Raw genomic sequence first — 14,464 nt, 5'->3', positions numbered from 1 at the left:
AATCTTAAAGACAAATCTGATCAAAATATTCATTATTTATTTTACAAAATATTTATTATCAATTAATAAAGATATTGATCAAATAAATAAAAGTATAAGAATAATTTAGGATTATAGGAATAACATGTCTAGATCCGATACCATCTAGTTAGTTTCTTAACACGTTCCGTGCCATGTGTACCACCGGTGGTACACGTTAAACTTGATCTTCGGGCCACGTGTACCACCGGTGGCAGTCGTTTTTTTTCTTTAGTCAAAATATCAAATGGTTTAATTTAATTTCATTATAATTAATACTCGATTTTTACCGGTGTTAGTATTCCATCCTTTTAAATAGTTTTTTTATAATAAATTTGTTATAGTAATCAATAAAATATATGAGCCGTTTATTTTGAAAGTTGCCTAACTCCATTTATCTTCAAATCGAGATATTTAAGGGTTTACGTTTCAATGAATTTAAAAATATACCTATAGGATATTAATGAGTCATACTACTCAAGTGTATCTAAGGGTGTTAAATTTATAGTTTCTATTAAAATAATGGCAATTATTAAGTGAATAATATGCGTTTTATTATCAAGAATGGAGGTAGGATACTTTCAAAATTAACAATCAGATTTATTATAAAATTTGAAGGTGCCCAAGTCCTTTCAACATAATTTAAGATGCTTCAAATTGAAAAAAACAATACTCAATTTATTTTACATATCTTTAAAACACTTCGAAAACATAATTTATGCGATTCAAAACATTTTTTAACTACATAACGTACAAACTTACAAAAATAAATTTATTACAAAACAATTTACTACTCATGTAGATTTTGTGTGTGTGAAAGGGATTTGAAGAAATCATGATGTTCCGGTGGTATATATCGTAATAGATCAATTATGTCCTTGAATGTCGCTGTTGTAATTGTTCTGATATTTTTATACAGTGGTGTCAATACAATATTTTCGAATTTTCTTGGTCTACCCCGACGTGGTAATAAATTCAGGACTTAAAAATTTTCATTTTCATTCATTGATTTAAGTATAAATGGAGTTAGGCTACTTTCAAAATAAACGGTTAAATTATTGAACTAACTGTAAAAACTTATGTGCCAAGAATTATCGTATTTGCTCGGAATATAAGCAATCTGAAATGCTTTACTGATAAATAAGATAAAGTTGTACATGTAATTATAGCAACCAGAAAAAATTGACAAATGGAGTTAGGCCACTTTCAAAATAAACGGCTCGTATGAGAAATATTATTTTTTTAATAATATGAGCATGTTATTTTAAAAATATTTAAAAATAATTCACAAAAATAAATAATACTTAATGAAAATATTGATAATTTATAAAAGTAAATAATGATCTATTAGTCAATTTGGCCATATTACATATACGCGCGTGCATAATATCTATTTTTCTTTTTTTTTTTTTTGTTCTCTCGAATTAATCGCAACGATCATAATCGATCTTCTGGTTATTCAAAGAAATAATTAAAAACAGTAAATATTAAAATAAAACATGTGTGAAAAATAATTAAACGTTCCATTTTAATCTTTTTAAAAAGACACTTAAGTTTTCTTAGTATGGATGCTTTGATATTGAATTAATAGAATTATGAGTTTAATTCTAAGAGCGAATTAAAAAACATTTGTTTAAAAGAGAAGAAAAAAAGAAAATTAAAATCAATGAATATGATAGAAAAATAGAGAAGATTTCTATGTTTATGTTTAACGATTACTATTATGTTTACAGATTAATTTGGAAAAGTAGAAACGATGAAAGTGTCATTAAAAGAGAATGAACAAGAAGTGTCTTTTAAGAACGTCAACAATCATTTAGGAAAAAAGTAAAATTATGGCCAAAATATGGCCAAAAACTATGGCCAAAGTATATTTATAATTTGAGGAATAAACTTTATTGGAAAATTATTGATCGAGAAATTGTTGAGAATATATCACGATATCAGCTGCATTTATCTTTTGATACGTTCAAAAAAAGGGAAGAATGTGTTGATTGTTGACGAGAGCTTTTTTGAAAATGCGCTTCTCGCACTGGACCAGCGATGACAGACGATTCGCACGGAGGAAATGTCAGCCGTCTTATCCTTGTTGTCTGAACTATAGAGATCCACTGGTCGCGATGAATAAAAGGCGATGGCACTAGGCTAAGATACCGTTGTAGGACGTCAGCAAAATACCGCTTGTCGCTTTCTCACAAATTAATGGGAGAACGTGCGTTCTTTCAAAGGATCCCGTGAGAAATGGAGAAGTAATTGCGATATGTAAATCTCACCGTGTATTTGATTGGATGAGTAACAATTGTTTGTGTGTCTCTTGTATGATGCATAGTTAGCCGAACTGATTGCTTGAGAGCTTAGACGTTGTAAGTCTGAAAGATGGAACTTGACCCCTCAGATGTTGTGGGTCTGAAAGATGTAATTTGAATGCCTTTTTACCTATTTTGAACTATCCACGTAAACTTAAATGAGATTGGTATAGGGCGGAGTTTGACCTATGGAAAGGGAAAGAATAAATGCCCCATTGGTCGAGGATAGTTTGTTGGAATGTTTGAACATTCCATGTGTGCTCCTTTGTTCTAATGATCGTGATTGGAGTATGACAATGGATAGTTCATGGCTAGGTGCAGATAGCCCTTAGCTTATCGAGTCTAGGCTTCTACTTTTACTGTTTATTTATTGATCGAGTCGACACATTATCGAAACCCAGGTACTTTACTAAGAATGCCTAAGTTCAGACAAAGGTGGCCATGTGTTTCTTATCTATGCGTTTTGTTTAACCGATAGGTTCCCAAGGATAACTGTTTCCAATGGTGTTATATGATCCTTAAGAGAAAGTATCGTGAACAATGGAGAGATGCACATGTACGTCAACGCAAGGAAGAATTCATTGAAGATTTCGTGAGTTCTTTACTTGTGATTCAATTATTGTTATTTCTATATTGTTATTTCATCCTTATTCAATTTAAAGGTTCTCTATTTTCTTGTCATAAATATTTCTTTGATTTATTTTCTTGTAATATATATTTTGTTGGTAAGAAAAAAATATAAGTCAAATTTACTACTAGACTTTGGTCAAGTAAAACTTATACAAAATTACTTTTTTATAAGTTTTATACAAAAGCACTTATAATATAATCAAGTGTTAGATTATGAATCATGACAATTGATAATATATATATCTCGGTTCATTGAAATTAAAAAATATACGTCATAATCGTTTTGAAACATTCTTTTTCTTCCTTTTTTTTTTCTTTTTTTTTTTTTTTGAGTGACGACATATTTTTATCTAAATTTTCACCTTGATTTATATTTATTTTATTTATTTGATTAAGAATGAACATCCGATGTAGCTAAACTTTGTGTTTATGTTATTGTATACAATGATACAAATTACAAAATACTTAACAGTTTATTGTATGTATATAATATATTAATGCGTAATCGTTAAACGATTTAAATATAAGTACGCATGTATCATACTTAGATTAAATTTTAAACGAAGAAACAAAATAATATAATTTAATTTATATCGATTTTTTGACATATATTATTAAAATCTCAAATAAAATAACAAGTAAGTTCAATTGACTTAAACATTATAGTTACTATAAGCAAAGTTACAATATAGAATATATTAGTATTCTGATTCCATTATTTTGAAATTTGACATATACATTTGATCAGAATTTGACTTATATATTTTTCTACCCATTCAAGCTTTAGTATTTATTATTTAGTATTTAATAAATATAAGAAGAAGAAAATTAATACATCAATTATTTTTGTTTTGTTAATGTTGGACGTGTAAAAAGTAACAGAAAGCTGTTTTCCTTGAAATACGTATTTATGATACTAAGTATGTATACATGGCTAGGAAGATTAACAGCTATTTTAATGCACATTTTTCATTTATTTTCCACACTTAAAAAGGAAGGAATCAAGATTTCAATGTCGTATAATCACAATCAAAGGCAATTGTAGCTTACAAAATCTCGGTATCTCGATAATACCGATGAGACAACATAAAATGTCTTCATTAATTTTCATGTCACGGCGACCGTGAGATTTAATGAGAAAAAATCGTTTATAGCTATTAACGTTCGAAGTCTGAAAAATACGATAAATTTATCCTAGGAAATGTTAAAAACTGAAGCTACGAACTATGCTTTAATAATTTTTTTTTTTTAACACATTGTTCATCGGCAAACTCGTGATCAATGCACTTTTGTTTCGCATTAGGGAAAATATCATTTCCACATCCAATTACGAAATAACGTAAGATAAATTTTGAGTAAAATTGTTAGTCGGCAATGTATTAAATGTATTAAATGCAACATTACTATAGTATGAGTAAGTTGTCGACGAGGTAAATGGAAATGAAATGAGAAAAAAAAACCAATATAAAAAAATAAGGTATACTGAGGTAGGAAAGAGAGAGAGAGGGGGGGTAAAGGAGAAGGAGGAGAGAAGGATGAGAGGGGGAGAGAGAGAGAGGGAGAGAATGAATAAATATTTCGATTAGTATTTGTAATAAAATATTAATACATGATATAAATGGTCAATATGAATAATTAACTCTTAATGATCCGTGGGCTCTGTTACGGAGACATCAGTCATTTGCTCCGTAACATTGAAGGTTCCGCTGCGGAGCCAAATGTTTTTAGCATGTAATTACGCTTAAGATGCTACGTTTAAGATTTATACGAGATGGTATAAACGAAGTAATTAAAAAACCAAGTGTAGTTGTCGGGTATACAAAGTCGATGGGTGGAGTTGATCGGGCTGATCAATATGCCTCTAGTTATTGCTTTTTAAGGAAATCGCTTAAACGGTGGCGGAAATTGTTTTTCTGGGGAATGGAGATATCAGTAATTAATTCATACATTCTCTATAAAATTGTACAACACAATAAAAATGAGAAAGCATTAATGCAGTTACAGTATAGAAAAATTTTAATCGATCAACTCGCAGGAGATTTTCGTCACGATAGAACAAGAGTTTCTACATCAATTTCTGAAATCAGACTAAACGGAAAATAATTTACATAATGAGAAAAGATGCAAAGAGGGACTGCGTTGTGTGCTCTAAAAGGAAACAAATGGATGGCAAACGTCAAACAAGTGATTACTGTGACACTTGCCCAAGTAAATCCAGAATGCACATGGGAGATTATTTCCAAAGATATTACACCATGGTGAATTACAAAATTTAAAATTTATCTTTTATTTACAATAGGACAATGCATATTTATAAAATAAATAAAATCAAATGCATTTACAAGGACGTGTAATCTTTTCCGCTCAAAATAAGACTTCCTTTATCTCAGGCGCTACGCTCCAAAAATGTGCCAGAGTCGTTGATAGGCAGTACTCGAGAAAGGGTTACAATATCATTAAACAAAAAGAAAAAAATCTATCTTCATAAAACTTTATTGCAAACTTTCCAAATTTCGCTTATGTGACGATAACGTTTTTGATATATTTTTTATACTCGTTCATCGCATTTAAATCTCTCTCTCTCTCTCTCTCTCTCTCTCTCTCTCTCTCTCTCTCTCATTCACTCACTCATTCTCTCTTTAGATCCAAATAATCTCCTGTTGTCACTCGCAGATACATACGAACAATAGGTAGCCACATTTTCGGATAGATTAAACAGAAAAGTTATTTGTGAAACTAAGATATATGCAAAACAAAAATTGGAATGGAAGACACTACCTGCAAATTTGATATGGCGAAGCTGGTGTGATGTGAACGACGCAGAATTCTGGGCAATTATGGCTGTTATAATCAATATGAGTACAATGCAATTGGCCAATTTGCAAAAATATTGGTCGAGTAATATCGTCAGTTATATTCCTTTCTATTCGGATAAATTTACAAGAGACAGATTTAGTCAAATATTCTGATTGCTTTATGCTGAAAACTATTTCAACGCGCAACAAGAATCCGAGAACGCGCCTACAACGAGTAAGTTGCTTTTAGGACTATATCAACTCAAAGTTCTTGGATTATTTTAATATCCGAGCGAGCATATATGTGTGTTCGAGTCAACGATAAAATTCAAGGGTCGAATTTCGTTCATAACATACAATCCTAAGAAACCGACAAAATTGGGTATCAGAGTTTATACTCTAACTTTACTCTTTAACCCTTAACCCTTTCGGTACAGAGGACCTGGCCGTGGTTATTACATTCGTGGAACGAGGAAGTTTTCCGCGAGAGTGGTTGCACTGTACGACAGCGTAAAACCGCAGAAACATGTTTTGTGGCATTCATAGAAATCTCGAGCGTGTGATTGATACTAAACTTATCATTCGGACCGCGACAGTCATCGGTGACTGACGCGGAATTTAACGTGTTTGAAAAACACGTTTCTAAAATGTTTATACTGCTTTGTCGTAACCTAAACCAATTCTCAGCCGAAAACTGATTTCGACGGAATCTTATCTCGCGAATCAGACGAAAAGACAGACAAAACATGCACGGCGCTTAACGTTTTAAAATCATATCTATTTTTTTCACAGTACATTAATTAAAATAAATGACATTGATATAAATAATATGTTCTAATATCACAAAATTAAAATAAATAACGAAACTAATAGTGTAATATAATAAATAATAAAAGTAATAGTGTAATATAATCTACGACAATACTAATACTGTAACTTGGTGTGATAATTTTCGAAACAAGGGGAAACGCACAAGCCCACATTACATTGTTCGCAGTGATACTTGGATTCACGTCTTATACCACCAGCCGTACATACAACGCATCTTCGTTTTCGATTTTTTTTTCCTGACTGATATACCGTAGGAAAATGTTTCCCTATGAGCCTTGTGGGATAATTACTTTCTGATCCATCGTACTGATGATATTCATGATTCTTATGATATTTTTCTAATATTTCCTTAATTAATTGAAGGTGAAATTTCGCCATTGAGATTTGTTCTTCTGTGATGTGCTTATATAGGCAGAATGCGTTCCACACGCAAATGTCGATCAAGTGGAAAAAATATTTGCGATACCACTTTAAACTTTTGCAAGTTGCATCGACAGTACTTATCGCTATATCTGATTTATCGATTGTATCCATTGAAGAGATATAATCTATTATGCATTTTGGCTTTAGAATAACTTCATTTTTTTTTGACTTCTTAGGTACTTCTGCAAATTCTACGGTATGAATAGTGGAAAGCATATAAAATTCCTTTCTATCACACCATTTCATTGCCAACAAATTTTCAGATGAACGGAACACTGCCTCTCCTTTTTCCAATTTATCAGTTATTTTAGGCAACTCTTTCTGTCTTCTTTGCACGGTGCCACAAGCATTCGTACTATTTTTGTGGAGTAGGTTAAACAATATGGGACTGGAAAACCAGTTGTCCAGATAAATAGTATGGCCTTTGTTTAGAAAAGGTTGCAAAAGTGACATTACAATGTTCCCTGGCTTTCCAATATATTGATATTTGGTAGCTACAGTAGTATCAGTCTTACAATAAATGATTATATCTTGGATATAACCCGTTTTACAGTCACAAAGTAGGAATGATTTTATACCAAACCTATTGTTTTTCGAGCGAATATATTGTTTAAGCGAGAGACGGCCTTTGTAGAGGAGTAGACTTTCGTCTATACATAATCGCTGGTATGGTTGAAATGCATTGTTAAATGATACTCGTAGCATGTCCACTACTTTATTTATTTTGTATAAACGATCAGCAGTGCGGCTGGCTTTGTCCGAAAAATGTAACATTTTCAATAATGAAAAGTAACGATCTTTACTCATAATTTGACTGAAAATATCGCTTCGGAGAAGTTTATCCTCAGACCAATATTCCTTTAAGGATATCTTTTTGATTCGCGTCATTAATAAAGACGCAGCAATAAAACAATATAATTCATCCACATCCATCTCTTCTGAAGCGTCTAACTGATCCCTTTTGAGCTGTCGACACCAGTAATTGTTTGTTCTTTCCACAATAAATTTAACTAAATCTTCAGAAAAAAGCAGTCTGAAGTAATCTAAAATTTTCGACGAATGATTTAAATTGTCTCCTACTACTCCTGAATGATGTGACGTAAAATCATGAATTTTTGGACTAGGCTTCTTTGATGTCCATTTGATGCTAGAGGGAGTATCAATTCGTAGTTCAGGCTTTTCTGCTTCTTCAGATTCCGAGGTGCTAAATACAGGATTGTACCTCCTCCTTTTGCGATATGCTAAATTATATTTATTTTCTTTATCAGAATCACTTTTGGAATCAATGATTCCCTTTATACATTGTTCTTTTTTCATGCGTTTTCCACTCATCCTAAAGGGAACTAAATTCAAATTGTAAGTTATACATTCAAAAAATTAACGATATAAGCAAACATACCAATTTGTTTTTCGTAGCTTATCTATATATTATAAAACATATTTATATAATTAAGGCACGCTGTTGACTGTTACTAATTATATATTATAATGGAACGATTAGAACAGCCGTGAATTTTAAACACAGAATAGTAAAGTAATATGTACTATAGAGAGTAATCATACCCACATAACTTTCCGTTAGTGCCGCCAATTGGCGGCGGTAAGACCCAGAGAAAGTTTAGCATATGCCGCCAATTGGCGGCGGTAGGACCCAGAGAATGTTTGGTGGATGCCGCCAATAGGCGGCGGTAATACCGAAAGGGTTAATGCTCCGCACGTTTCTCGAGTACTGCCTAGCAGCAACTCCGGCATTGTTGCAGTACTCGAGTTTCATTTTTGGAGCGGAACGCCTGAGATAAAGGAAGTCTTATATTGAGCGGAAAAGATTACACGTCCTTGTAAATGCATTTGATTTTATTTATTTTATAAATATGCATCCTATTGTAAATAAAAGATAAATTTTAAATTTTGTAATTCACCATGGTGTAATATCTTTGGAAACAATCTCCCATGTGCATTCTGGATTTACTTGGGCAAGTGTCACAGTAATCAATTGTTTGACGTTTGCCATCCATTTGTTTCCTTTTAGAGCACACAACGCAGTCCCTCTTTGCATCTTTTCTCATTATGTAAATTATTTTCCGTTTAGTCTGATTTCAGAAATTGATGTAGAAACTCTTGTTCTATCGTGACGAAAATCTCCTACGAGTTGATCGATTAAAATTTTTCTATACTGTAACTGCATTAATGCTTTCTCATTTTTATTGTGTTGTACAATTTTATAGAGAATGTATGAATTAATTATTGATATCTCCATTCCCCAGAAAAACAATTTCTGCTACCGTTTAAGCGATTTCCTCAAAAAGCAATAACTAGAGACATATTGATCAGCCCGATCAACTCCACCCATCGACTTTGTATAACCGACAACTACACTTGGTTTTTTAATTACTTCGTTTATACCATCTCGTATAAATCTTCTAATAGTTATCACTTCAGCATTATGCCAATTGTTCAATAACGATACTATCCTCTTATTCCTCCAAGCTAAGAGCATTGTATTTCTTTGTTTGTATGGGACAGTCCTTTTTTCATATAATTTTGCTTTCTTCATAGTTGTTGGAATACCTTTTCTATTTGTTTTTATGGTACTGGTCAAGTGGCACTTCATTTTTCTTAATTCTTCAGCTAACGTAACATCTTAAGCGTAATCACATGCTAAAAACATTTGACTCCGCAGCCTTCGGAGTTAGAGAACAAATGTCTCCGTAGCGGAACCAACGGAGCGTTAAGGATTAATAAATATAACATGATTCCCATACTCCATAGGAACATTGACATACTTTTTCGTAAATTCTAATCATTTCTTTCTATTAACTTCATTTACGAAATATTTTCTACGGGCTACTCTGCCATGGTATCCTGCAGTTCGTAAAAAATTATGCATTGTACTACTGCACACATTAATTATTAAGATTATTTTTAAGTTTAATAGCGATGTTTACTGCACATATCTTCCGATTTCGTTTTATTTCTTGAATTATTTATTGACCAGTGTACTCATTTATTTTACGTTTACGTTCGTTTCATGGATTACTTTTTAAAATTTTTCGGTCTCCATATCTGTCAATGATTCTATTTACTATTTTAGAAATTTCATTGAGTGTTCTACATTTATTAGAAAAATTTGTAATAATTTTCTTTTCTTTTTCAATGGTTTCCTTACTTTTTCATTTCATGAAAAAGTGTATGCGACAGTCCTTTTTTCATATAATTTTGCTTTCTTCAGAATTGTTGGAGTACCTTTTTTGTTTGTTTTTATGGTACCGGTCAAGTGGCACTTCATTTTTCTTAATTCTTCAGCTAACGTAGCATCTTAAGCGTAATCACATGCTAAAAACATTTGATTCCGTAGCGGAGCCTTCGGAGTTACGGAACAAATGACAGATGTCTCTGTAGCGAAACTAACGGTGCGCTAAATCATGTTTGTGATCCGGTAAGAAAAAATGAAATCTAATCCGATCTAATAAAAAAAGAAAACTAATCCGGTTTTATGCGACAGTTCTTTTTTTTTTCAAGACGATTAGATTATACCATTATTATATAATTAAAGTCATATATTCGATATGCGCTTTTTTATATGCGGTTCAATCATGCGAAATTAATGAAGTATGTTTTTTTGTCGACGTCGTAAAAAAAAAGAAAAATGAAAAATTAACAATCTTGTTCAAGTAAAAAATAATATCTGCATTTGTAAAACATTCTAATTGAATTTTTTTGCTTTTTTAGTGATTTTTCTTAATTCCAAATTTTCCTGAATTTATACTCATTATTAATTTGCGAAACAATCATAGAATTAATATTATATTAATTATGAAATAAGATTAGAATTAAATGACATATGACTATCGTTTATTAGCAATGACTTTGTATTGTGTTATATTTTTTCTGTTTCTTTGTTTTCTTTTTTTTTTTTCTTTTTCATGGATTATCTCGTAATTTCCAAAGCCAGGAAAAAGAAAAAAAAAGAAAAAAAAAAAGATTTCTTCCACCGTTCGACATTTCGTTTCTGTTTCAAAATTTTTATTCTAATAATAAACCGCATAGTTTTACATTGACATTTTAAAATGCACGATTATTTTTAATGCAGAAAAAGAAATGAGCATAAAGGATAATTTTATATTTATGGAAAACAATGATCCAAAGTATACACCGTATATAATACTACGAGAATGTGGATATTACATAAAACACACTAGCATATATAAAAACTCCTTTTCACTCTTCAGATCATAATTCGATAGAACGCAAAATTACTTGAAACGTAAAATTACAAAATACAATATTTCTTTTAAAGTGAATCTAAAAAAATTTCTCTCACGAAGGAATGCAATAAGATTTAGTCCCGTGTTCATCATCAGATTTAATTCATTCATTGCCTGAAAGAATTGTTGCAATTTTAAAATCAAAAAAAAAAAATCCCACGAAGTATTAATTAAACCGCTTGATTTAATTTTTTATCGTCAGATTAGTTTAAGTTACGTACTTTTCTTTTTTTCTTTTTTCTCTCTCTCTCTTTTTTTTTTTTTTTTTTTTTTGATGAATTTTTCATAATTTAGCAATTGTATGAATGCTTATTCCTTTCATATTTTTTTTCTTTTATCGATTTTTTGTTTTTTCTTACTAATTTTGCTAAATTGTTTGTAATTTTTGTTAATTAAAATAACTAATGTTTTTTTTCTTTTTTTGGACTATATACTCTAGAGATTTGCGAAAATATGTACCAATTCATTATTAACAAAGAATTAATTAATAAACCACAATTTCATGAACTACACACTAATTAATAAATTACAATTTCACATAACAATTATTTCAAATTGATTAGCGTATACGAATATTTTCTATACTCATTTTATATAGATTTAAAAGTTACTATTTTTTAGAAACACAAAAAAGTACGATATTTCAAGGAAGAGACAATAAAGTAAATAAAAGATACATGATGTTCCATAAGAAAAATTAAAAATCATTAAACGATCGGTTAAACTGTTAGTTCGATTATTTTATTTCGTACTTTTGAAAATATTTTTATACGTTATTACATGAAACATTTTTTAATATATGCTTTTTAATTTATAATCAATCTTAGAAATTTAAGAATATTCGTAAGTTTTGGATTTAAATGTCGTAACTGTCTATTTAATTTTTGTTTTTTTTTTTTCAGTAAAATTTAATTATCTAACTGTACGTTTTGTAGCAAATTTTAATACAAAATATCACAATTTTGATTTATGATAATAACAAATTAATAATTCTTAGTTTTAAGAAAAATCATTTAGACAAAAGAAAAATAACAAACCAAGAGCTACGTACAGAAGTTACCATATGTATTAAATTAAATACGAAACTATATCAGTTTTTATATAAGTCAAATATTAATAATCTGTCATAAGATAATTTACATTTATATTATCGAGAGATAAGTTGTAGATAATTACTTTCGAATAATTAATTCTGGTTTAACTGATCTTGAGATAAAATCTTTTTGTCAAACCAATATAATCAAAATCCTGCTCTATTATTCCATTTCTGTTTCTTGGTGTGAAAACGCGATTGATTTGAATTTATTATTTAAAAAATGGTGGTTTTATTATTAAAAAAAAAGAAAAAAAAAAGAAAAAAAAAGAAAAAAAAAGAAAAGAAAAAAAAGAAAACCTGAAAAAAATCAAATCACACCATAACATTTGCAACGTTACGAGCCAATAAAAAATATATTTCTTCGTAATTTCCATGTCGTATCAATAAAACTAACTTGGTAACAGATTTATTGAGACACCCTGTATGTACATGAACAACTATCAGAACAACTTTCAATGAACGATCTGATTTTATTTGATGTTCATTATTTTTGTCATTATAGAATTTCATTTATATATCAAAATTATGCCAATTATCTTTACAATTCGATCAATGAGAAATTCTACGATCGATCCCGACATCAATTTCATGAAATGTTTCGACGAAAAATTGCTCGAAAATATTACATCGCAGTAAATTTTCATTTCATCAATCGTCGAACGGATTTACGTATTAGTTTTCACGTTTATTAATTGAATATGCAATTGAAAGAAGTGATGACATAGGTTAATTAATAATATGGATGAAGGTGATCGAGGGAGTGGAAATTAGGTAAGTGGGATCAAAAGTTGTTGAGTGCTTTTTCCTTTTTTTCTTTTTTTCTTTTTTTTTTTATCATTTTGTTAGTTCAATATTAATAATTACTCTCTTCCGTGATTTTTATGGCTTTAATTTTTTTGTTAGGATTGCACCTAAGAACTTTTGATTCTCTCTATACTTTCGATTACTTTTTCGTAATTCCGATTACTTTTTTCTTTTTTTTTTTTTATTATAATTTTCCGTGGCTAAGGTGATTATTATTTTTTTGTTTATCTGTCTTTTTCTAACTCTCATTGTAATTTGTATGATGTATTTATATCATTAACGATGAATTTTTAATAATTTATTTATTTATTTATTTTTTTTTGGACGTTCTATTAAACTTTACTAGATGTATCAATCATTGAAAATTATTATAGCATTGGTTTTCTTTATGATCATATGTATCATTGTTATTGGATTATTAATAATCAGTATTGCGTGAAAAAAGTTGAAAAGTTATAAAGAAGAAAGGATAATCATAATTTATACTGTTGACAATGTACCGTTCGATGATTTATTCTATTTATTGAGATTCTTCGATTGAAAAAATCAGTGCGAAGGCATCTGAATGGATAAAGGTTTAATTTCGAGGATTAAGGTTAAATTCGTGAAGATTTCGAACATGTATCGGTGAAGAAACGATTAGTAGAAAGTATAGGAACTATAATTTCTTTCATTAATTATATAACTATATCCCAATATTTTTTTTAGCAAATTCGAGCAAATTCTTAAATATTTTATACTCTTTTCATAAAAATTGCCTGATTTGGATTTGGAAGAAGGCGTTCATGTGGATTTCTTGTTTCATCTACATTACAAAATCGTTCGTCCTTTAAATTCCTTTGTTCCTTTATTTAAAATTGATTTAAACAGATGATAGTCCGAAGGGGGTTGATGTCCGGCAAATATGGAGGTTGTATTAAAATCTCTCAATTTATATTTTGAATTTTATCTCGCATTATTTTAGCTGCGTTAGAGCGCGCGTTACAATTCATGCAGTACACAAATAACAATTTTATTCACTTTCTTGATGCATTTTAAATATTCTTGAACTGTGAACCAAGGGGTTTGCTAGTCTTTTCGATAATTCTTCAATGATTAATCGTAGATTTGATTCAACGAAAGATTTCAGAATATCATCATCGAAATTTGAAAGTCTTTCGAATTTAGAAGCATCTTTTAAATCTCCAATGACTTTTATTTATAATTTTTACAACTTGATCATAAAGTTTATTAATTATTTTAATTAACTCTTGGTTGGCATTGAAATCCTAGTTGTAAAAGAGGAGCATATAATGT

General features: G+C 30.0%; 3 protein-coding genes across 3 annotated transcripts in view; 1 reads left to right on the top strand and 2 right to left on the bottom strand.

The window, feature by feature from the left end:
* The window catches only part of LOC124432382 (fatty acyl-CoA reductase wat-like), a 35,660-nt gene that overhangs the window by 2,539 nt on the left and 18,657 nt on the right, over positions 1-14,464 (top strand). The window contains exons 4-6 of the mRNA XM_046981322.1: positions 1,752-2,267; positions 2,348-2,725; positions 2,803-2,916. The gene's annotated coding sequence lies outside the window, so the exon portion shown is untranslated. The remainder of the gene's footprint in view (positions 1-1,751; positions 2,268-2,347; positions 2,726-2,802; positions 2,917-14,464) is intronic.
* On the bottom strand, positions 5,218-8,514 carry LOC124432381 (piggyBac transposable element-derived protein 4-like). The gene is made up of 2 exons (XM_046981320.1): positions 8,403-8,514; positions 5,218-8,346 (listed from the first exon to the last, which is right to left on the bottom strand). The coding sequence occupies exon 2, from the start codon at positions 8,333-8,335 to the stop codon at positions 6,674-6,676; it is 1,662 nt and encodes a 553-aa protein (XP_046837276.1). The 5' UTR covers positions 8,336-8,346; positions 8,403-8,514; the 3' UTR covers positions 5,218-6,673.
* LOC124432384 lies at positions 8,319-9,059 on the bottom strand. Its single transcript, XM_046981324.1, has 2 exons — positions 8,923-9,059; positions 8,319-8,793 (listed from the first exon to the last, which is right to left on the bottom strand). Exons 1-2 carry the CDS (start codon positions 9,057-9,059, stop codon positions 8,622-8,624), a joined length of 309 nt encoding a protein of 102 aa, XP_046837280.1. The 3' UTR covers positions 8,319-8,621.

This window comes from Vespa crabro, chromosome 25 (genome assembly GCF_910589235.1).
Source record: "Vespa crabro chromosome 25, iyVesCrab1.2, whole genome shotgun sequence".
NCBI lineage: Eukaryota > Metazoa > Arthropoda > Insecta > Hymenoptera > Vespidae > Vespa > Vespa crabro.
This window is presented reverse-complemented; position numbering and strand designations above follow the sequence as displayed.